This window comes from Opisthocomus hoazin, chromosome 7, assembly GCF_030867145.1.
Source record: "Opisthocomus hoazin isolate bOpiHoa1 chromosome 7, bOpiHoa1.hap1, whole genome shotgun sequence".
Taxonomy (NCBI): Eukaryota; Metazoa; Chordata; class Aves; order Opisthocomiformes; family Opisthocomidae; genus Opisthocomus; species Opisthocomus hoazin.
In genome coordinates this window covers 3,109,316-3,134,469 of record NC_134420.1, presented here as the reverse complement: position 1 = coordinate 3,134,469, position 25,154 = coordinate 3,109,316, and the positions used below count along the sequence as shown (strand labels likewise).

Here is a 25,154-nt window from a genome sequence, read left to right as displayed (position 1 = left end):
AATAATTGCTCTGTAAGAGGTACCATCTTAAGTTTTAAGTAGTATGTGCAGCGTTTAGTTGAGGAAAGGTAACTCTTTGTGAAGAAATTAGAAATTTGGAAGTAAATTATTTAGTGTTTCCTTCTAAACTCTGAGGATAAAATGATGCAACCGTCAAAATACAGTACACAATTTCAAATGATTATATTTACAACTGAGTTCTATACTATTTTGAATGTTTCTGTATCAACTTTTCTCTTTAGATTATTAATTATGCTTTCTTTTTCTCTTCCTAAAAGTGACCTCATTATCTGAAAGAATGAGTATTGCTTGTGGTAAAAAGGACTAGGATAAATGGAACAGATGTTCAGAAATGTATGTGAAAATATGGCCGGAAAATGTCTGTGTTCCCTTCATCTCTTTGTATTTGGAGGTTATAGGAATGCTGTCCTGTTTTCTTCCTCTTCTTAGATGACTACGTTTTTGTGTGTGGATGGGAGGGGGTAACTGAAGGGGTGTTTTCTCTACGAGACCTTCAGACACACAGCTTGAGTATATGTTGACAAACTTAGTTAATTTTAAATTGCATTAATTCCTTTAGGTTTTTGGTAGGCATCTGAGGTTAGAATCCTACTAGCTCTCCAGGTTCTCAGGAGAAAATACTTCTGCAAGACCTGCATTTTCTTCTTCTGCCTGCCTCTTCTGCTTTCTGGATTTTTGAGGCTAAAAACCTTTCCAAATTAATTCAGTTGAGTGTAGATCAAACTCATGTCTTGATACAATGATGAATGAAAAAAAACAGTTATTTTTGCTTTCAACGTGTGTAATACAGCATGAGCTATGTAAAAACAGTTTTTAAAACCAAATGTTCTTTCAGAGGGACAAAATCTATCGGTTGCTAACACATGGTTTAAGGTATGGGCGGGTGATCACAATGATTGTTCTTGGCCAACTATAGATACAAAGTAAGCATAAGCATGTTAGCTTAAACTACTTGACATGACTTGAACTTGGTGTGTACAGTTAAAAAGATGGCACATTTTAGCTGTAGCTGGTAACTTGAGATTGTGTTGCTTTATCAGCCTGTCTCCGACTTTCCGAATAAGTGAAATCCTGACTGGGTTGAAAAATGAGTACTTGAAAAGTGCTTCTGTCATGATTACACAAGAATTTTCACAGGAACAGTAGATGGATATTTCAAGTTGACCTGACTAGGTTCAGTAAAATGTTGGATTTCCCATAGGCAACAGTTACGAACCTATAGTAAAAGCTGAGATGAATTTTCTGTTCTGGTAGCTGCAGCTAATGATAGCAGGGAAGCGCCATGCTTCAAGTTGCCTGTCGGTACCAGCACTCTGAAGTGCTTTTGCACCATTATTTGGGCCACTTGGGTGTTCAGGGCTTGTGAGTGTCTCTCTGGAAGCTTTCCTCATGAAACTTGGTTTCAGATTTATCTCTGGAGATTAAACATAGTTTTGAAACCAAGGAATAGTAAAACTCATTAGAACTGTTCATTGAAAGCCGGAATCTTTCTTTGAAACCTCTTTTGATAGCAGTTTTGGATGACCGAGCTTCATCTCTTCAAAACCATGCAAGTTTATCTGAAACTGTTTGGTGTTTGGTACTTTCTGGTTTCAGCTTGCTCTGTTTTGTTTTCAGCTGTGTTATGTAGCATGGGAATTACTTCTCATAGCAAGTTCTGGTAACTAGATACATGAGGAGTCCTACAAGCTGTGAAAGATCTTTAGTTATTTTTTTCAGATGCTGCTTTTGTGTTTTGTTGATGCTTTTTCTTTCAGAAGAAAGATACACAGAATGTGTTGGGAGAGCCCAGGTTGCGTTCTAGAACCCAATTTGTGTTCTAGAATTAACTTGCTGTTGCAAAAGTAACTCATTTTGAACATAAATGGTGTGTAGAACAAAATCTAGGTCTCTTGCAATGTAATCAGCCTACCTGTAGATTCATAGTGTTTCTGTAGGAAATACTGTGTGGCAGTTTGGAGAGAGAACATGCATAATGCAGCCACCAAAGCTTTCAGAAGTTTCACTCATCTGTGGCTTAACTCAGGTTACTGAGGAAGCAATTTTTTTCTGTGTAGTCAACTTGTCTGAGTTTAAAAAGTCTACATTTTGAAAATTGCACGTGTCCATCAGCTCTGCATTTCTCTGGGAAGGTGCGGGTCCTGCCCCTAGCCATTCCTGTATCTCTCTCACCATACGTCTTTGGTTGGATCAGGCTGCTGACCCAGCTGTCAGTCTGGCCGTATGCCTGTCCTTGTTGGCACGTGGGCAGGGTCAAGAACGTCTGGCGAGCAGAATACCCCTTTTGTGATAAGCTGATAGTGAGACTGCAGTCTCAGAATTGGTATGTCTATCACTCACTTAAGGACTAATAACGGCGTGGAGATAGTGTTTTCTAAACTGTGAAACTCACCAGACTTGGGGAAAAACCACAAGAATATTTACAACTGTTACTTCAAAAATAAATTCAATTTAAACAGAAGACCTGTAAGTGTTTTCTGCTCTGCAGTATTGATATTAATGCTTTGTTGGAGCTACTTGGTTGTAACTCAGGACTGAAACAGTCTGGGACTTGTTAGGTGTGTCTGTATGATACGAAGTGTACCCAGACAGTGAAGGTGAGAACTGTAGTGTTCCTTGAGAGGTTCTGAACTTCCAGGTTTCATTAAACTGATACAGTGTTTTGCCTTTTTGTGTTTGTTTCTTTTTTTTTTTGTTTCCTGCCTATTTTTCTGAGGAAATGGGAAGACTTTTTTTGTAGTCATTTCTGGGCAGTGTTTGCTGAGAAGTTAAACTGATGAAGCAGTGGGAGATGATGGTGGAGGGTGAATAAATTAGAATGTATGAATGTAAACCGGCTAAATAAAGTTCTGGTTTGTAGCTTGGCTTTTCTTTTACTTCAGTGGGAAGTGTGTCATGCAGCTATTAAAAATTTTGTATTATCTTAATTAGTTAATGCTGTTAAAAAATACATGCAGTTTTTGAGATATCTCAGAAAACAGGGTTGCAATAGTCCCTTTCATTAGTCCCTTCCGTCTTTTCTTGGTGTGTATTGAAGTGTGCATTACGAAATGTTTACTTCAGCTGGTTGAAGAGGTTACCTTCTCCCCTTCCACCTTGCAGCTTGTCACACACACTTGTGCTGCTGTAACTGGTATAAAACATGCCATTGAAATTATCTGGTTAAATATAGCACCTCTCTCCTGCTTCTGGCCCCATTTTTTAAGGGTTATTTTTAATCAGATCATTTCAGTGATCCAGTTTATAGCAGAGCACTGTAAATGACTGTAACAGCACAGCTGAGTGGCCAGGCGTTTTTAAAACCAATATTGTTTTTGAAGCGAATGTCATGTAACTGCATTTTTTTTTTTTCCACTTTAAAATAACATTTTTGAGGCAATTCAGGGAAGGTAATGAGAACTTGAGTGTGAGGAGAAGGTATCTGTGGCCATAAGAAAGTAGCTCAATTTTGGATTCCTATTAAAATGAAATCTAGGGCATGCTTAAGCAATGAACAACACCACGTTCCCCCTGCATCCCACCAGTAGCCTATATGCAGTGTTTTTCTCTTGGGGAACTCCAGGGTACTTTGGATATCTCAGTGGAAAAAGAGCTGAAGCATGGTGGCTTGCTGTCTGCAGAACTGGGGTCTGCTGACTCATGAGCTGTTTAATAGACAATTTATGTGCTCACTTTGCCACTTGATTTCCCCCACCACTGGCTTAGCTTTTATGCTTCAAGATGTATATCCATGATGAGTGAGGATGGAGTTGTGTAAGGGGGGGTAAAATTAAGAAAATCTTCTTGCAGACACTGCAGTAGGTTGCTAAGCAGGAATTTTGCTGCAGATATTTTACAGGACAAATGCTGCTCTTAGATTGCTGTTAGTTGACGGTACAGATTAAAAAGAAAGAATTTTGCTGCCTTAATAGTTTTCTGAAATGCAGCATTTGGATCTTACAGTGTCTTTGGGATGACAGAAAAATGCTTACTTGACATTTGAAATATTTGTGATAATATGTAACTGAATACGCATTTGCTTGTCCTCTGCATTGCAGGTGAAAGGGCTTTGCTTACTTTGCTTTTACCTTTCTGATATGAATGTTTTTAAGGAAAAAAAAGTGAAGTAACTTTCCTTCTATTCCTAATGGTTAGAAATACTTATTACCCTTTGTTTTTTAGTTGGTAGATTGCTGAATAAAAATGAACAAAGCATTTACATTAGACTTGAGACTATTTGTCCATTTAAGAAAAACTTATGCACTGTTTGAATATGTTGCAGTATGCTTGATCTGAAGACACCACTGTGCTGCAGTAAGGCTGCATGGAAAAAAATATGCAGAAACAATGGTTTTTATTTCGGGTATTTTTGCCTCTTCCCTCCCTTATGCCCTTAGCCACCCAAATGGATTGCGTGAGTGCTTTTCACCATAACTTTGAAATATGTGTTTTCTTCAATGAACTTGATCTAAGTAGTGTTCCCCTAGAATTTGATATTCTGTCCTGTTTGGTCTACTGTTGCTGTTTATGGATTTGTGTTGGAAACTGGATCACAGAAATTGTTGGGGTTTTTTTCATGCATTTTTGTAGGCACTGTTTAAACTGGCTCATACTAGCAGTCTATTTACTGTGCAGCCTCACAAACAATTGCATCAGCGTGACCAAGGGAATTGTCTATCTGCAGCATGGGAGTAAGTGGCTTGAGCAAGTAGGAACTTTTTGAAATTTCTTTGTCTGCAAAGCCAGTTCGTTGTAGGATTTAAGCTACCTTTAACAGCGGAGGCGTCGGTTAACCGGGCTGGCTTTGCACTGAGACATTGCAATGTTTGAGCTCTTGACCCTCCCTTTTTGACTTGCTCAGCTACGATCTCTTAAATCATGAAGACTACATTAGTGATTGTTCAGCCACATCATCGTCTATTGTAAAATCAGTATGCATAAGAGTAAAGTGACCTGATTTCCTGTTGTGGTAGATTTCCAGTATGCCAAATGCTCTTCAGGGATATTTTTTTGATACGTTACGAACTGTGGCTGCTGTGTTTGGCAACTATTGCCCTGCTAGTGTCTGTCCCCAGCATGAAATCCCCAGTAATGTATTTTTGGAGCTCAGGAAGTTCTTTGAATTTGCCTAGGCCATTGCTGGCTGTGATGCACTGAAAGATGAAGTAAAGTGTTAAATGTAACCTGCAGGATTTCCGAAGAAAGAAACTGTTGGTGCTAGGTGACCTCAAAAGGACCAAGTCTCACAAGGGTGGTTGTGTGTTTCAGTAAGTGATGCTGGGCATCACATTCTTTGTAAGAGGAGCTTTCTTGTCAAACTGTTTCACAGACTTTGATCCTTCGAAAAGGTCTGAGATTGAGCATAGAAAGTGAATTAGCTAGAAAAATATCAGTGAAATATTTTAACTGAAATGTCCTGAAACAACAATAGTAAAAGCTGAAGACCCAACAACAACAAAAAATCTCCTGTCACTCTGTGGCAGATACAAACTCTGAAACAATGGTTGCATTTGGGCTTCAATTCTTTTACATTAAAAATGAAGTGTTTCTGTTTGCTTCCCTTTTCATGTTGTTGTTATGCTAGATTGGGAAGATAATTGTTAAGGATTCATTTTAATAGCTTTCCTGGAATAACATCAGGCAAATTTCATAAAAAATATAATCCTATGTGATAATACAGAAGTGGTGAAAACTTGGAGCTTAATAGGTGTATTGTTCTTCCAGACTTTGCTTCCTTTTGAAGAACCTGTCTACTTAGTCTGTAGAATCTTTGTTGCGTGGGCAGGCATAAGTTTTACCTGCTTTTGGCTAATGTCAGTGTTTTGCATGGTTTTCTGTTTAAGCAGATTAGAGAACTGATCCCGCTGAAAATTAACCTAATGATTCCTTTTTCAGTTTCTCACCATGAAATAGAAATCGTAATGCTCTTGAACAGAAAATGTAGAGCTATTAATATGAATTGTGTTGTGGGCATTCTTGCACAAAGGTTTAGAAACTTTTAAATTCTTTAAAACTAATTAACTGATGCAAATAGAAGGAATTATATTTCTGAATCTTAATAGCATTGGCAGTGTCTTTTTGCAGTCATGATTTTGGCTTCGTAGTGATACAGTGGGAATAAGCTCTGACTCAGAAATGTATTCAGCTCTGTGAACTGAAGGAGGTGTGCGTCGAGAGTGCTCTCCCCATTAGAAGGAATGTGTATTTCCTCAGAAATGAAGACTAGTTGTGAAGATGTATTGGGGTACCCAAGTAACATTGAAATATTTGTCTCTTGGGGAAGTATTTACATTTTTTTAAGCCAGAAAACAGGTTTTCTCAGGTACTATTTCTACATGACAGCTGCATGCTTGTGTAATGTGTTACACTGTTGTTTGCTGTAATATTGCAGTACCTAATTTTGTTAGCACAAGTAGAAAAGCAATAACCTGATTTTGGCTCCTCATAATAATGTTTTTGTTTCTTTTCAGAGCAAACTTGATGATTACCAGGAACGAATGAACAAGGGAGAACGTCTGAATCAAGATCAACTGGTAAAAAGAAAAAAAAAAAACACTGACCAGATCTCTGTTAAATTGTTATGTGATCTTAGTGGGGAAGGACGGGATGAATTTCACTTCCCCTTTCCCCTTGTTAAAAGCAAGATTTTTTTCTGAGCCCTGATTTGGCCTCAGTTTTTTGTTGCCTGGAACATCTCAATTTTTCTGTTAATCAGAAACTGAAAGAACAGGTAGAAGAACATGTTGTAATGCTTTATGCTTGTTGAGGTTAGGTTATAAATAAGCTGTGGTGAAAACTGACATACGCTATAACCTAGGACTGTTGAAAGAGCTAAATGATACCTTTGAGGTTCTCTGGACATCATCCTTTTCTTTGCAGAAGACGTGCCCAGGGAGAACTTAAGGAGCTTAGTCACTTGGTGGTAGCTTGTAAATATTGTGCAGTCTAGTTAGAGGTATAGCTTAGATCAAGTTCTGAAGCACTCTGAAAATAGGCTAGGTCCACGTGTGTATCAGCTGTCAGTGCAGCAGATGTGACGCTCTAGATAAGCTGCACTTAGTGGATGTACGCCACTTCTCTCCTTGCTGAGGCGGTTTCTTCGAGTAGGTTATTGTAGAGCTTGGCTCAACAGCAGTTTTCCAGTTGTAATAAATACAAAGCAAGTATCAAATTAAATTCAGTTGTATGATACAAACATGCCTATTGGTACTTGAAGAGATTACCAGATGCTCAGTAATCAACAATATTTTGTTGATGATTTTTTAATGTTGAAAAGAGAGAAGAAAAAAAAATGTACCCTGCAACTATTGCAGCTGTTCACAATTACAAGAATTAGCGGCTTCCCTTGATCCATGTGATCTTTTTATCTGTCTGGGCTTTGCTTTGGTGGTTCTGTGCCAACTGAAAACTGAAATACCACTGATCTGTATGTTTTTATTTTTTAATGGCGAAATTTTAATTTTTTTAATGTGAAAATAAAGCCTGAGAAATCTTCTATTTAAGCAGGGAAGTAAACTGAATAAATGAAATTTTGTATTGAGGAGGGAAGCTCGTTAATTGAGTTTTATGAAGACCGCATCCTGACTATCACACTTCATAAATATCTTTTTGATTGGAAAAATGCTGAAACTGTTTTTTATTTTCACTTGTGTCTTCTGCTTCTACAAATCAGCGAAGAATGATGAATTTTGTGAATCACAGAATGGAAGGGTTGGAAGGCACCTCTGGGAATCATCTGGTCCAACCTCCCTGCCAAAGCAGGTTCACCTAGAGCAGGCTGGACAGGACCTCATCCAGGCGGGGCTTGAATATCTCCAGAGAAGGAGACTCCACAGCCTCCCTGGGCAGCCTGGGCCAGGGCTCCGTCACCCTCAAGAGCAAAGAAGTTCTTCCTCATGTTAGCTGGGACTTCCTATGCTTCAGTTTGTGCCTGCTGCTGCTTGTCCTGTTGCTGGGCACCACTGAAAAGAGTCTGGCCCCGTCCTCCTGACACCAACCCTTGAGATATTTATAAGCATTTATAAGGTCCCCTCTCAGCCTTCTCCAGGCTGAAAAAGCCCAACTTCCTCAGCCTTTCCTCATAGGACAGATGTTCCAGTCCCCTAATCATCTTTGTAGCCCTCTGCTGGATTCTTCGGTAGTTCCCCGTTCTTGAACTGGAGAACCCAGAAATGGATGCAGTACTCCAGATGCAGCCTCGCTAGGGCAGAGTAGAGGAGGAGGAGAACCTGCCTCGACCTGCTGGCCACACTCCTCTTGATGCACCCCAGGATACCATTGGCCTTCTTGGCAGCAAGGGCACACTGCTGGCTCATGGTCAACTTGTCATGTATCAGGACACCCAGGTCCCTCTCTGCAGAGCTGCTCTCCAGCAGGTCAGCGCCAGCCTGTACTGGTGCATGGGGTTGTTCCTCTCGAGGTGCAGGACCCTGCGCTTGCCCTTGGTGAACTTTATCAGGTTCCTTTCCAGCCTATCCAGGTCTCGCTGAATGGCAGCATGGCCTTCCAGTGTACCAGCTACTCCTCCCAGTTTGGTGTCATCAGCAGACTTGCTGAAGGTACACTCTGTCCCTGCATCCAGGTCATTGATGAATAAGTTGAACGAGACTGGGCCGAGTACTGACCCCAGGGAACCCCAGGAGCTACAGGCCTCTGACTAGACTCTGACGCCGATAACAACCCTCTGAACTCTGTCCTTCAGCCAAGTCTCAGTCCGCCTCACTGTCACTCATCTAGTCCACATTACCTGAGCTTCCCTATGAGGTTGCGATGGGAGACAGTGTCAAAAGCCTTGCTGAAGTCAAGATAGACAACATCCACTGCTAATGTGTAGTAAGTTTCGTAGTAGTATTACAAATGGAAATCCTTAAGGTGAAAAAAGTGAATACAGTTCGTGTTCCTTGCTTTTCAAAGTGAGTAGTAACTTTTCTCTGGCTCAGTTGTTCAAGGACATATCCGTTATTGCTTTTATCACTGCAGGAGTGTAAATGTCTCAGTGGTTCTTTTCTCCAGATTTGACTCTCTGTAATTTCTCAGTACTGCAAAGTGGGTTAAGGAGTTTGGATTACTTTGGTGCAAATCAAAATAGTAGATTTGAGAAAATAGGAAATAATAAAGATTTCTGGAGAAGGGAATGTTACGCTCATGTTTTGGTTTTGGCTCTGACTAAAGACAACAATGCATTAATTCTCAAACCTTTCTCTCTTGAGCAGTTTTGAGTTGCAGGTTACTCTTCCAATTCCCCTCACCTGTCAATTACTTTTTGTCAGAAATTGGCTAATGCTAAATATTAAACCAGTAGATCAGGCATGTGAGCATATATATGCATATGCTTTAGCACATTTATCTAAGAAACTAGAGGCCCTAAAGACATACACAAGTCTTTTGAATATTTTGGCCAGTGAAAATCAAAATCTGACTTAACATTGTTGAGGTCCCATTCAGGGATGCTGTGTTTCATTTGAAAACTAAAAATGTGGGAATTTATTTGTTGGAAGTATGTATTTTGTTCTGTTTGTCATAGTTTACTTTTGTGGTTCTGTTTTTTTTAAGGATGCGGTGTCAAAATACCAGGAAGTGACAAATAATCTGGAATTTGCTAAAGAACTGCAGAGGAGTTTTATGGCTCTGAGCCAGGATGTAAGTAAAGAGCAAGTGGTGCAATGTGGACTGTCAGCTGCAATACCAAACAGTTGGGCTTTAAACTCACTTTCACTAATACTAGATGCAGTAGTCTCCCCTATTTACAGAGATGAAATTCTCGTGATTTCTTGTATGTTTGGCTGTTTTCCTTTCTCTGTGTGCTAGTTTGTGTCAGGTTTTCTGAAGACTGTTCCTAAAAGATTTTTCTGATGGATTACGTAAATGTATGGGAACAAAAATCATGTAACTTTCTCACAAAATGTAATGGTTAAAAACCGTGGGACTGCAAAAGAGGCCTGCCATGCAACATTGTAGGCAGCCACTTACTGCCAATAGTAATGTTTTCTTAAAAGAAAACAGAGATTTCAGGCCTTCCTTCTCTCTTTGGAAAGTGGCTGAGGGTTTTCATTTCTTTATGTTACCATAGGGTATAAAATCTGAGCAACTGAAAGCATTGCTGTTCCTTTTTCAAGATTCTTGCTGTTTTGTTAATTGCAAATACAATCTGAAGCTGCAGTATGGGACATGGTGAATATTATATTCATAAAGGATAACTGAATACTAGTAAACCAGGCAAGTTAGTGTTTTATCAAGGGTGTAAAAGAGGAGTGTAGTCAAGAATAAATTCTAAAACTCTAATAGACAGTTCCAGTTACATGAACAGCTTTGCTTTATTTCTTGTGCCAAGAGCTGCAAACAAAAAGACACACTTTAGACCTCTGCAGTATCATTGCAAGGGAAAATTAATTCTGGGGCAAGCTGAAAGCGTAACCCGTTCTACAGGACTGGAAGGTTCTCAATGCAGTAATACAGTTAGAGTTAATGAGTTATGGAAAGAGCAACAACAAGGGTAGAATTCATTGTGTAGTCGATGTTAGTGCAGCAGACTGGTCTAACGAGTGTATTTAGTTTGTGAACAGACTATGTGATAATTTGGAGGGCATCAGCATCCACACATTATAAACTGCTTTCTGCCTTTGACGTGGTTGTAAATTTATAGGCCTCTAAACCAAGCTGTTTCTTTGCTTTTCTTGCATCAGGGTTCGATGTATGTTTATGGAATGTTAGTAACGAAGAACTTTTTTCTGCTGACAAGTTTGTCCTGAAAAATTTCCCTGGTCAGCTGACCACTAAAAGAAACAAGTGGATCCAGGAGTACTAAATCGGTGCTCTGCTTTCAAACTTGATTGCAATTTTTCTAGATTGGAGTTAGTTCTCATTCAGTTGATTTAAGATAAGCCTTTGATTGTAAAAAAGAAATTTAGATGCTTCAGAGGGAGAAAGTTACTGTCGTGAGTTACATTGTTTGTAGAAGAATATTAAAGCTTTGTATAGTTACAAAGTGAGCAAGCTGAATTTTGGATGCTAGATGATGGGATTACAAATAAGAATGGAAGAAATGTGCTTTAGGTTCAGAGTATGCATTTAGACCACTGTTACGACAGCAGCTGCAGAAGGTACTATGTAGAGTACAAGGCTGATTATTACCTGTCATCCGTTCCCTTACGGCATCCATGATCCTCACACTGGGAATGTTAGAGAGTGGAAGCATTCCTGTTCCCTTTAGTGCCTGTCTGTGGACCTCATGACCAAGAATTTGTTCAACTCCTTTTTGACCTTGCTGATACTGTCCGTGTCCCCAGCCTTTCATGGCAGAACGTTCCATGAGTTCCCTCCTATGGTGTGGAAGAAACAAGAGTGCTTTTGTTTATCTGTTTTAAGCTGATTGCCTAGTAGTTTCAGTGAATGCCTCCTGCTATCATGGGATATGCTGAATAACTGCTCTGTTCACGTTATCTGCTGGCCTTTGTGGGCTTTATGAAAAATTTGGATCACACTTACTCCCCTAGATTGAAGAACCTGAGACTTAGGCTCTGCTCATAAGGCAACTGCTCTGTCCCCTGAATCATTTGAGTTGCTTTTCTCTGTGCCTTTTCTAATTGCTGTACATCCTTTTGAGTTACAGAAGCCAGAAGTTGTAAATAGCCACAATGTTTGTATAAAAGGTACTTAATTTTGTACATTTTTGCCACTTTCATTTAGATCAAAATGACTTAGTGTTTAAAGAGTGTTTTGTAAAGGAAGCAGGTAATGGCAATCTGCGCTTGTTTGAAATAACACCTTTGTGTCTGAAGCTTTACTGGGCTGAACGGCTTGTAAGTCATGAAGTGCAGACTTGAAGTTAGAATATGATCAAGATCCAGTATGGTCCAAGGCTTGTGGGATTGATTTTAAAGTTTGTCTTAACTTGCAGGGTTTTGACTCTGCAGATATCCTCTAAATTTCACAGGCTATTCTGCTGTAGTGTTAGATTGATAAGTGGCAGTTCAACACTAGTATCCATCTCTACTTATCAATAAAAGACATTTCAGATCTGTATTTTTTCCCCTGAGTTCACTATAGAATCCAAGCTTAAGCAATTTTAAATGTCTCTTCATTTTTAACAGATCCAGAAAACAATAAAGAAGACAGCTCGCCGGGAGCAACTGATGCGTGAAGAAGCTGAGCAGAAGCGTTTAAAGACTGTACTAGAGCTGCAGTTTATTTTGGACAAGTTGGGTGATGATGAAGTGCGCAACGACTTGAAACAAGGATCGAACGGAGTCCCAGTACTGACGGAGGAGGAACTGACAACGCTGGATGAGTTTTATAAGCTAGTTTACCCTGAAAGAGACATGAATGTGAGGTATGCTTACAATGAAGTACTTTTCTTTAGAATTGTCAGTCAGTTAAGGATATATTTGTACTGTGGTAATTCAAAGACTTGGTAAGAAATGAACTCTTACTAATTATTTTTTTTTTAAGGTTGAATGAGCAGTATGAGCAAGCATCTGTTCACCTGTGGGACTTACTGGAAGGGAAGGAAAAAACAGTTTGTGGAACAACCTGTAAGTATAGTCTCTATATTAAGAGATAGCACACTGAATTTCTGCTTGAAATACAGCGTTTTATAGAAGAGAACTTTGGCAGTTAATTATCTTTCCAAGTTTTCAGAGTAGCTGCCTTGTTTCAGAGCTTGGCTGGACTGTAACAGAACAACTTACTGAAGTGTGAGCTTAGTGTGGTGGTTTTTTTCTTTTTTTTGCTGATGCAGCATTACTCGATACTGAAGCGTAGTCGGTTCCTGCTATTTCAGCAGTATTCTGCTGTTGGTGGTGCTTAGTAGCAATTCTTTGTTTTCTGGAAACATGTGTGAACAAGGAGCTTTGTCAATATGACCTAATGTATAAACTGACATGGCCTTATTTAGTATGACGTTCTGCTCCACGTTGTCTGCTGCAAAAAGCATTCTGGTTTTGCCCTGTTTTGATTGATTAACTCTGTAAATCAGGGTGTGATCCTTCAGATGGAGCGTTTTCTTGCAGAAATGTAAGTTTTCACAAATACATAGCTTGTAACATTAGACCTTAAGAAGATGGCTCTGCTAGGCAGTTTGTTTCTTGGATCACAGGGAATTTTTGAAGTCCCTGAGTGGGAAATCAGCAGGAAAGTTTAGCTTTTTTGTAGATAAAATGGCTAAGAACTTTCCCACTTCTTGAAATATTTTCAGTTATCCTTATTATATTGAAGTAATATTGCGCTGTTGAGAGTTATTTGTTTTCTGTTCATAGAAAGTGGAATGATAGTATTGCAGTTGTTACCTAACCTGCTTTATTGAGGAATGATACACAGGAGATTGTAAGATGCCGTGGCCCTAATGGTAATGAGATTTTCCTCATTTGTGGCAGAATAGGAAACTTCACGTTGTTTATATTGTTGAAATGAAAGTTTGTGAGGAGGTACCAGGTTAGTATTTTTTTTAATTAGTATTTGTTCTCCAAGAGCTCAAGTCTGAAATGGTTGTGATGTTAGATCTTTGTGAGAGCCCGAAGATACGTACCACATATTTTTTTTTGAAGTGGTGGAGGAAAGAGTAGGTATAGGGATAGTTTTCAGGAGAGAGCTGATGTATGCTCCTTGGAGACCTAGTCATTCTATTCCTGGATGAAGTGGGGCTGGGTTATGGTATCTGGATCTCAAGATGAGCTTTTAGTGAAGTCACTGTCAGCCTTTGCTGGTTTGCTTTGTCATACAATAGGGATGAATGTTAATGTATTTCTGTGCTCTTCTGTGTGTATGTTGATTCACAGAGTGATCATCACTTGCCAGACGTGCATTATGAATCTTCCATTTCGAGTCTGTTTTGGTTTTTGTTGGCCTAGTCAGTCAGTAATGCTGCCTTGCCAATGTGGCTGGTTTGTTTTGGGTTAAGACACCACCGCATTCATTTGAGGCACTGAGTGCAAGCTTGTGCTTGTTTCACTTGCAAAGGCTGTTCTGAGCCACTTCACCTCAGGGGAAGAACCTTCCTGAAGGTGGTAGGTACCCCTGGAAATTTGTTTGTACTGCCAGTTGTTGTGCAAGAAACTGACTTGCAGTAAGGTTTTTTAATTAGGGAATTACAAATAAATCAGTTACAGTTGAAGCTTCAGTGAGTTCCTAAAACTTTCCAAACTGAAAACTTAAGCAACCAGAGATTTTTTTAAATAGCAGGAATAAAAGTATGGTAATTAAATTCATAAACCTTGCCTCACTTTGAAGTGTTTCACAAATCTGCTGATGAGTGTCTCTTAAGTACTCTAGGATTCTCCTTGCCAGGAGATTTTTCTGAACAGAAGTTGATGATTTATTGATTAATTTAATTTGACCTAGGTAATACATCCTCCCAGCAAAACAGTAAGAAAACTTATGTGGGATCTTCGGGAAGGAAGGAAAGGATGATGAGGATTGAGTTACTGTTAGGATTAAACTTCTTCCATTATCCTAGATAAAGCGCTAAAGGAGATGGTTGAACGTATTCTTCAAACTAGTTACTTTGATAGCACCCATAACCATCAGAACGGATTATGTGAGGAAGAAGAGGCAGCACCCGCACCTGCAGTAGAAGACACTGTAGCCGAAGCTGGTAAGAATAGGAAGACCCCTTGTGACTAGTGTATTGGTTTGTGTCATACTGTCTTGTCTGTTTGGATTCATCAGAATTATTAAATTGCAAATGCAGTTTTAAGCACAAAAAGCACTTGTCTCAACTCTTCAAGTGTACTAGTGTTTTGAATAGAAGTGTCATGTCATGGTACTCGGGTGTACATCTAGCCAGGCAACGTATATAGGGGCAGTCAACCATTCATCCAGCCCTGCTCTGAGCCATGAGGAAAGAAAAGCTGAGCTGTGTTCCAGAAGGGTTCTGTAAGGCTGACTCAAATTGTCTTCCATCATGTGCAAGGAAAAACTTACTCTTCTAACTGTGGAGCATCAGCTGAATGAAGGAACAAAGTCACTTAGTAGTACTTGTTTTTGAACACATCTTGCAGCATTTGTCTGTCTAACATATCACTTGCTAAAATAAGAACCCAGCCTAACAACGAAATTATTTAGAAGCAGGTTTACGTAAATGAAAATTATCTCTTTCTTATTTTGTTTTCCAGTAGAGCTTGTCATTATCATTTATAAACAAAGTTTTGTGTGTGTGTAGCATTAAAATGATAAGAGATTAAAGTTCTGGTTCCTGAGGCTTTTCCACTTTTCAGTGGTTCTACCAGTTTAATTCTTTGTTATAAGGGAAGAGTTTTTGAAGCAAAGAGTATGCTTATGTACTTAAGAAACTTGAGAATATGGTGCCAAACTTGAGGAAAAGATTTATGACCTTTTTTCCCTTTTTGAATATATTGTGGAGAAAACTGGAATTTGGAGTAACTAACCGTAACTCTTCATAGCAAGAATTTAACGTGATTTTTGAAAATTTTGTTTCAAAACTGATTATCTTTGTTATTGCTTAATTCTCTGTTAATGCCCTGTTGTTTTTATTTTCCTCCCTTCTGAGACAGAAGTTTCTAACTTACCTACCTTGTAATAGTAGGTTTGTTTCTGAACCCAGCAGATGCTTAACTGTACAGGTTAGCAGTATTGAGGCTGTAATGTCAGATCTAATCAAAATCCCATCCCCCTGAATATGTCTGACAAGGCAACTCCTTCGTTGTATAGCAAGCTTCTAGTATTAGGTATTAATGTCACTCAGGAGTAAAGTGTATGCATTAGTTCTTACACCTAGCTGTACTTCCTGTGTACTAATATAGTACTTCTTTAAAGTAAATGGGTTTGATAAAGGACGACTGCAAGATGCATCTCACTTCTTCAAAATTCCACTTTTGTTGGGGGAGATTTTTTCATCTAACATTATCTTCTAGGTTTTCGATTTGTGTGTGGGGTTTTTTTGTTTTTTTTGGTTTTTTGTGGTTTTTTTTTTAACATAAATGGTGTATTTTTCTTACAGAACCTGATCCAGCAGAAGAATTTACTGAACCAACTGAAGTTGAATCAACTGAGGTATTACTCACTGGAAAGACTGTCATTTTGTATAGCTTTAATGCCACTTACTTTTACTTTCATACACTTTCTTATTTTTATTTTAGTATGTAAACAGACAATTCATGGCAGAGACTCAGTTCAGCAGTAGTGAGAAGGAACAGGTAGATGAGTGGACAGTTGAAACGGTTGAGGTAAGATCTTGTGTACTGCAGGTAAAATTGCAATCCCTGTTTCCGCTGACTCGCAATTCATGATAGGTTTCAGTATTGCACCGCTTCTACCCCAGTATATATGAAAATACATATATCTAAATAGACTTGGACTCACTACGCATTCTTCAATTACATATTTAGCTCAGGAGTACCTAAAATAAAAACTATACTGTCTGGTCTGGCTAAGTTTATGGGGAACTTGCTTTTGTTCAGTAGTGGCTTGCTTAGTAAAATGGGACTTAAAAGTCTTAGGCTTAAAAAGACTTAAAATATTTTTTTTTTCTACTGCTGTGTTCTGTTATAAGACAACTTTGCTGCAAATGTCAAGCTTCAGTTTATCTACACAGCTGCTGACAGCATGGCATAGTTTTGTGTTGAGCAGTTCTGTGGAGAGGGAGCTGAAAATCAGTGTCTTGGCTAATACCTACTCCAGATTGCATATACATATAATATGGTGTTAAAATATGCTTGTACGTACATCTCTGCTTTCAAAAAGTGTAGTTCTTCAAGTATTTAACTTGTTACTACTTTGCAGTTGAATGGTTGTTCGCTTGTGATATTTGTGGTACATTGCTATTGGGATTGATTCATTCCCAGTTTAGTAATTTAAGCTCTAGACTTTGTGTTCTTCAGTGTGAGTCACATGGAGTCATTCAAATGTTTGGTACATGGGAACTTAAGTTGTGTCTGTCTGTTAGGAACAGGTATGAGCAGCATCTGTCAGGTGCTGGAGACTTAATTTTGGGTTTATCTTGGCCTCTGTAGCAGCAAATTACAGACGGTCAATTTTGGAGTCTCTCTTCCTTGGTGTCTTCAGGCTCATTTAAATGTAGAGGCGAATTCAGTGTTCATCATCTTTTCAGGTGGTGAAAATGAGGAGCCATTTGATAAGATTATCTGCCTGGTTTTTGCATGCAGTCCGTCTGAAATTCGTATCTTACGGTGTTGAAGACCACTGAGAGATTTAATATTACTTAGGATGGGTGTGAGGTTTCTATACCGAAGTAGACAACTTCGCCATGTAAATAATTTTGATAGTATCTTGTCATAGGATTCCATGCCCCTTACTTAAAAAACCCTAAAATATCATTGCGATTGAATGAGATTTAAGAAATTTCTGTAAAAAAAACAAACAAAATAAAAGCAAACAAAAAATCACCTTGAAAAACATACCTTGAAGTCATGTTTGATTGGGGTATTCTTACAAGACACAATATTTTTAAAGTGAATGCTTGATTGCCTTCAGTTGATCTTGAAATATACCCAAATTATATCTGTGTTTATACTAAGTGTCCAGAGTAACTTAGAGGTTCAATTCTGTATAGGTTTTAATAAGTTTGGGTAAAGACAGAGTAGAGGAGATGTCCTTACGATTGAGGCCTGTTGTGCTTCCTTCTGCTCTTAAACTGTGCGGCTGTGTATTGCACAGTTGGAAACTCAGACACTTCCTCACAGGAATAATAATAATATGGAGTAACTGTACTAGTATGGTAAAAGAATTAAGGTTGTAGTTTGATACCAGATTGATTTGCGAAACTCATCATTTTTACATGTTTTTACTAGTCAGCTAAATCTGGATTTTATCAGCTTTGTTTTCATAGAACAATGCAAAGAATACGTACTTCAGTTCTCCTTGCGGTCCCAATTTCTTGGATTATGTACAAATGAACAATTTTGAAAAATTTAGAGTTGAAGGTTGCTTCTTCATAATTAGGAACCTTATTTTCTCAGATATAACACAAAAAAGGGAAGTTGAGAATAATTGTCTTTGAAATTACTCTTGCTGTTCTTGGTGGCACCAAAATCCCATTTCTCATGGGAATGCAACTGAATTGTCCTTAAAGAAAGATGATGACACACATTTTGTAGGGTCTGTGCTCTTCAGCTGAAGGTAGTTGTGGCGGTAGTAAGTAAGAGCTGTGAATGGTAGCTGTTAATTTCAGAAGCTGATAGTATTCTGAAAAAGAACATTTATGCAGATGATTTCCATCATTGTTTATGAAGAGGAAGGCTATCACAAACTCGCCTCTTTTTCAGTAACCCTCAGGTAGATGTGATACATTCGTGATTTCTGTGGTACGGTATGTATATAGTTCGAGAAGTGATAGTGTCTCAGTGACTTTTCTTACGGGCCTTCCGTAAGTTTTACACTACAGAATTTGCTTGTGAATTCTCAAAGTGTATGTGCACTTGGATTATATGATGTTTTAATTTTGGTGGAGATGTCCTTTACTGGCAATAGTGGGGCTTTTGTTTGTGGGGTTTTTGTTGTTGTGGTTTTGGTTTTAATGGGGTGTGGAGTGTAGGGGGGGATTTGTTTGTTTGATTTGATTTTTTTTTATCTTCTTCCTTTGTAAGAAGTATCTGAAGCTGCTTGTATACAGAGTTCTCTGTGTCTTAGATTATGGAACTTTGGATGGATGGATGGATGGATGTGTATTTTTCGTAGCACTGGAAACTGTTCTGTGACTGCCAGAATGTTCATTCTGGTTGGTTTGTGGTCTCATTAAACTTCTGGTTTTACCTCTGCCTCTTTCCACCTCCTTTGGCCCCTGGCCTTCCCTACCCTGTCATTCTCCTCTGATTGTGTTTGGGCAGCTCTGCCTACTGAGAAGGCCAAGAGGCAGGGTGTCAGAGGGTGAGCAAGCAATTTGATGAGTCAAATGCTACTCCGCAGAGAGGTTCAGCTCTCCCAAAAGAAAAGTTTCACCTTGCTGCTGTACTCTAAAGATGAATGGAGATGTATGGTCAGGTGATGATTTGCTTTTTGAACTATGATCCTAATATTTGTTGAGTCTCTGTACCTTTTTCATGCAGCAGACTGTTAGAAAGCAGTGAACTTTACAATGAAATCCTGCCCATTGGTGACAATGTAAAATACTAAGCACCGTCTGAAGTTAGTACCGTATTATTTGTGAAAAAGGGAAATGTTTGATAAAATTTTGTCCCTGTTCTGTGTTGTTAATTATTCCATCAGCTTGTTTTTTCTTGAAGATACTGAATTGTTACAAATGATTTGAACTTCGTAAGTTGAGTGATAATACTCAAATAATTGAGAACATTTTTGGTAATAATTATGTAGCAGATGAGCAGCTGACGGTTTTTCATTTTAAAACTTTGTAATGTGTGAGAGGTCTGTATATGTGCTCTAAATAATTTAAAAAAAAAAATTCCACTCACAGGGCTTAATTCTTTATTTGGAAACAGTCCATAATTTGATGTGTTGGGGACTGCAATATGGCAGAGCGGTTGTGGTTGTTTTCCAGTGTGGACAGACTTAGGGTGTGCTCCATGGGAATTGTCACATTGCTTCTCTCTGGATGGCTAATAGTGGAGATTTGGATCTGAAGGGAATCTTGAAGAGGAATGTAGGTTGTGGTTGGTTTTTAGTTTTGTTTATGGATTTTTTTTTTCTTATGGTTTTCTGTTATGAATGGTTAGGGATTTGGCCAAGGAAAGATATATTGGCCTTTGAGTCAATTGCATGTGCAGAATGTCACATACAAACAATGTTTGTAAATTTGAGCAAGACTGTTTTGTCACTTGTCGTGACTACTGTAGAAAAAAAATCTGTCTTCTGCAGTTCTAATAAGAAGCTAGATATTTTATATAAATATTTTGAACTTTCAGGTGCACACATGCTAATTTATATCCTGTGCAACTGTAAGTTTAAGGCTTACCTGTTTATCTGGAAAATTACTAGTAATTAAAAGCTCATTGGAATAGAGAAGCGATAGACAAGTTATTGACAGCGATTTTTTTTTTTTAAAGAACAGTTGCTGACATGAATGCAAATTGAAGATGGCACTTTTGTAGTATGGTAGCTGCCTAAAGAGCAAAACTGGTTAGGAGTGGGAAAGTGCTACTTTGTGCAGCTCAACCATCCCTGTAACTGTGTTTTTAAGCTATTTGATGATGGATGTTCTTAGATGCTCATGCTCAGCTTTCCTGGTTGCTCTGCTGTCTTTGATCAGGTGGTATTTGAAAGCATGTTGCTCTCTGTTGTACTTTTGTTTATGTGCGCCGTTTGGGAATATGTCTAGTAAATCTGAACTTTCTTGCCTGCTATGAGTTGTGCTTCTGCTTCTGGTGTCCCCCCATGGTGCTGTCTTGCAGTCTTTCTGTCACGCAATGCTGCCTGCTGTTCTCTGACACCAAAAGTTAGCTAGCTAGGATAGCACTGGAGAACTCGGGTCCAGACATAGCTATGAAAATCTAAAATTTTGAATTGTTAAGAAAGACCCAAAAAATCTGACTCTACTTGCATTTGCTTAAAAGGTGTGAGAAAAGAATTGTTCTCCCTGTGTGAATATTTCTGATACTTGCTTTTTCCTTACTTTCTTTAAATTTCCAAATGTTGATAAATTGTTGTTTCAAATCCTGCTCTAAAAAAATCCTCGTAATCTCGAACAAATTATTTGTTAGTGCTGTTCTTAATGGAGAATAGAATAGGTGGAAAGCAAATAGAGCACAGTCTCTAAACTTTCTCCTCCTGTGAAGTGCTCAGATCAGTAGCTGGCCACCAGCGTTGACAGGACTGTAGTATTTTTCTTCAAGAACACCATAGTAATTATGTCCATAATGAATTAGGCATTAGCCGTAAATTTCAGGAACTTCTTTCAGTCACTTCTGAGCAGCGTTAAGGTAAACTGAAATTTCAGTCGGTTTCTCGTTTCTTGCTAGGTTGTAAATTCGCTGCAGCAACAGACACAAGCTACATCTCCTCCAGTTCCTGAACCTCACACGCTTACTACCGTGGCTCAAGCAGATCCTCTTGTTAGAAGACAGCGAGTACAGGACCTTATGGCGCAGATGCAGGGCCCGTATAACTTCATGCAGGTATGATGAACTCACTGTGGTGCTGTGAAGTTAGAACCAAAGAAATAAAATCCCATTTTTTGGCTGTTAGTCGTGGTTTAATGCTGTAGTTTATTTGAAGAAATACAGTGGTCTTGCAAACCGTATAGTTCTGTATGGCAAGATCTCATCTAAAGCCTGCAAACCTGTATTGCTGTCAAAGTACAATTAGAATGTTATTTAGCTTTTCAGTCCTTGCTTGTACTAAATTTGCAGAGAAGGCAGAAGGTTGTGCATCACTGGGTGCCGTAGCATATTGTGCTTAAGTGTGACCAGCTGTAAAATACCCCTTTGATAAGCTAATTCTAAATTCTGTCTTATGAAAAACTTCTACAACACATAAAGAGAATACCTCTTGGGGGGGAACTGTGTTTTAACCTCTAAAGTTAGAATGACTAGAAATGCATTGGGAGATACTGAAATACATCAGAAGAAACCTCTCCTCCTCCTCCACATGGAAGAGCAAACACCTTGCTAACAAATGAGGCATACACTATTGTTCCTTTTTTTGTTTCTTCCTACAAAATGCTAGTTTGGGTTAAAGAATAGATCATCGTGTATTCTGTCTGGCCATTAAAATCTCCCTCCAGTTACCTTTTTGTCAGATAAGCTCTAATTTATATATGTGGACGTAGTTTTTTGTTGTGATAAATACATTTTGGAGTTTTTAGTATCTTAATTGATTTAAAATGTATGGTAAAAACCCAGCAATTATGTAACCGTAGACTAAGCTTCCTGTATTGTGACCTGATCATTTCTGTACTGTAAAAGTTATTATTTTTAAAATACAGTAAATTGGATTTGATTTCAGTATTTTTTATATTTCCCTCCCCCAGGACTCTATGCTGGAGTTTGAGAACCAAACACTTGATCCTGCCATTGTGTCTGCACAGCCCATGAATCCAGCACAGAATTTGGACATGCCACAAATGGTTTGCCCTCCAGGTTTGTAATGGTAAATCCTAAACAGAAATATCAGGGCAGCCTGCAAGTCATCTGTTAGAAATGCTTCAGGTAGTGCTACATAGTAAAGAGGTCATCACAGGTCATAATACCGTACCTTTAAAGAGTGTTTTTCTCGGAAACGTTAACTGTACCTTTGAAGTGTAGTATTTGTAGATTTTTGATACTCACTTGCATCTGTGTTTTGCTTGGAAACATGGAACATTTAAACCTTTTTTTTAATGGGCAAAATGTAGTTTTGCTTAGTTTTTTGGAAATTGCTGGGTTGTTTTGGACAACTGGAAAAAATGTACGTTGCGTATAAATAGTAATTGATATTTTGAATATAGGTTTGCTATATTCAAATAATATGATCATCTTTGTGATGATCAGCTTTCTAATAACTGAATTAGATAAGATGGTAATGCTGTCTGTGAAAGGTTTGGTGCTATGTAATAAGTGAAATTATTTTATTTCAGTTCATGCTGAGTCAAGACTTGCCCAGCCTAACCAAGTTACTGTGCAACCAGAAGCTACACAGGTAAAATGTTCAGTAAATTGTATTTTGGATTTTAAATTGATTTTAGGCTTGATTGATGTTATAATACGATTTAATTCCTAACTATATGAGAAACTCAACGAAAAAGCTGAGGTCCTGATTATGGGAAATTGGTAATATCCATTACCTCTTCAGGAATGTCACTTACAAGCATTACTATATATGGTTTTTTATGCTATGCAAACATTGCATATTTTCTGTAGTGGAGTCTTATCGGGCATCACCCTATTTGGAAAACTGTTGGGTTCAAGGTCAAAGTGCCAGTTTTTTGAGGAAACTGCATTTCTAATTAGAGATCTCTTAAAATGAAGGGCACAAGCACGGAGGCAGTTGTGGTTTGCAGTGCTCATTCTCATGGCCCGGTGTGGACTTACCAGTTCTTTCAATTTCTGGACCTCACCTCAATTTTGGAATTCGTGTGGATGTGATTTTCATTTCACAAACTGACTTCCATGTGCCTGTGTGTTAGGCTGCCATCACTTAAAATCTGTATTCAGTATGACAGTGGTGAATTTTAAATGTTTTTTTCATCACTGAGAGGAAGGACTTGTTTGGAATGCTGCTCTGTGTAGTCCTACTCTAATATAGCAGTTTAACTTGAGGTTTCTCTGTGCATTCTGTTCAAGATGGACTAAATGCTTTGACATGTTATTCTTTGCATGGTAGTATTCTCTTTCATGTTAAGCCATGGGTAGTAATATTTTTCATATAATAGAAGCAAGTTGTCCTTTGTTTGCTTATTTGCAACAGAAATGCCAAAACGAAAACAACTTGGATAAACGGCAGTCTATCTGTTCAAGTGGGCATCGGAACACAAATAGATTGAATTAATTAACTATATAGTTTGTGGTGGTGTTTCTGGCTTGTTCTGTTAAGGATTAGTCCCAGTTGCTTGCTTGCATAATATTTTAATGCTGGAGTTGTAGAGCAGTCAGAATGAGTTTGAATGCTGTTTTCAGTTGAGCTTTCCAGAAATTCCTGTTTAAGTAGTATCTCTTAAACTTGCTTCTGCAATGTATAAATGATGGATTCACCGTTTCTTAAAGCTGTACCAGTTTCTTACTGAATTGTCTGGTGATTAAAGAGCTTCCTGATTTTGTATTAAGCATGTGTGGCATCTCTGAAGGACTCTGCGGGTCTCATAATGAACCTGATCCCTGCAGGTGTTTGAAAATCAAAAGAAAAGCCTGGACAGATTGTGTATTTGAGAGTAATGGCAGTACAAATTGCTTGCTTTGTCTCGTCCAGATTTGACCTGCAAGTTTTAAGTCTTTGGTATATAAACAGGAATGTGGGTTTTTTCTCAAGTTTCCTCTGTACATACCTGCTGAAGTGCTAGTACTCTTAGCACTTTTGTTGTTTTGTCGGTGTAGAATTTTTTTTTGTCAAGAATTCTCTCTGCACTAGCTTCTTTTTTTTTTTTTTTTTTTTTTTTTGCTGTTGAATAATGTTGGTGACTTAATTCAGTGGATTTTTTTTTTCTTGTTTTTCTTACCTCAACCAGTACTGCCAATGATTCTCTTGGGAGTCTTGCAAGCAGTAGCTAAGCTTACATCTTTCCTTTTGAATGTTCAAGAAGGAGATGTGAACACACCCATCAGTCATTATCAGTTGCCTCTTAAAGTCCCCAGTAACCTTAAATGCAAAGTCCTGTGCTTTGTTGGCTGGAGTTTTCACTGGACTCCGGGTAGGGGAGCAGAGGCTCTAAAATGAGCTAATTCAGTCCACTGGAAACCAGCACTTCTCTATTTCTGCATGACCTTGGAGCAGTCTCATTTAAACTTCTGTGTATTTCTCTCTTTCAGTCTGTCTTTCCCCAGCTTTATTGTAATGGTAGTTGGGATTGCATGAGGAAATGACAAGGATGGTTTTCAGTAAAAGCAAATACATGTCCAACTGATTCAGAAATATCCACAGAATGCAGTCTGCTAGGGAGTGGGTAGTGTGGCATGTTAGCATGTTAGAATGTATGTCAAGATGAGGTGGTTAAACCTCTGCTTGTTAAGAAGTACTTAATTTGTAATGGTTGTAAAGATTTGCTGGAATACATACTGTTACTGGAGAGTACCATTCATTCCGGAGTTCTCTGATACTTTTTATAAAACTGTATGTGAGCATCACCTGACTTTTTGTGGCTTTGGGGTTTATTTTGTCAGGTTCCCTTGGTTTCTTCTACAAGTGAGGGATATACAGCCTCCCAACCCATGTATCAGCCTTCTCACACAACAGAGCAACGGCCACAGAAAGAATCGATTGACCAGATCCAGGCAAGTCAGATTTCACAGGGGTGGGAAGGACTGTGCCTGTAGGAGTGAGCAAATGTTAACCTATTGTCATTTTTACATATTGGTAGGGCCACTCCTGTTTAATTTCAAAATTTTGAGCCTGTTTGTGACCAGTAAGTCCTTCATAGTAAGACTTCTAATTTACTAGATTGTCTGTTTAATTAGAAGTAACATGCCAACATCAGCATACGAGCATCAGTGTTGTTGAAAATGTGATTTTTTTTTTTTCTTTTCTTTTTTCTCTTTTACGTTGGCTAGCAGTTAGCCCAGAAACTTGTTCATTTCCCCCTGTATTTTTTTCTAGTTGTGTTT

The 25,154-nt window shown here is 38.5% G+C and overlaps 1 protein-coding gene across 2 annotated transcripts in view; it reads left to right on the top strand.

The window, feature by feature from the left end:
- CAPRIN1 (cell cycle associated protein 1) overlaps window positions 1–25,154 on the top strand; it is a 41,443-nt gene that overhangs the window by 3,527 nt on the left and 12,762 nt on the right. Inside the window, exons 3-13 of one of the 2 annotated variants that reach the window (XM_075427510.1) lie at window positions 6,471–6,533; window positions 9,553–9,639; window positions 12,090–12,328; window positions 12,448–12,530; window positions 14,450–14,587; window positions 15,953–16,005; window positions 16,092–16,178; window positions 20,883–21,038; window positions 21,893–22,001; window positions 22,478–22,539; window positions 24,714–24,824. In XM_075427510.1, the coding sequence (XP_075283625.1) occupies window positions 6,471–6,533; window positions 9,553–9,639; window positions 12,090–12,328; window positions 12,448–12,530; window positions 14,450–14,587; window positions 15,953–16,005; window positions 16,092–16,178; window positions 20,883–21,038; window positions 21,893–22,001; window positions 22,478–22,539; window positions 24,714–24,824 (1,188 nt within the window). The remainder of the gene's footprint in view (window positions 1–6,470; window positions 6,534–9,552; window positions 9,640–12,089; window positions 12,329–12,447; window positions 12,531–14,449; window positions 14,588–15,952; window positions 16,006–16,091; window positions 16,179–20,882; window positions 21,039–21,892; window positions 22,002–22,477; window positions 22,540–24,713; window positions 24,825–25,154) is intronic. The other variant, XM_075427511.1, reaches the window with a different exon arrangement.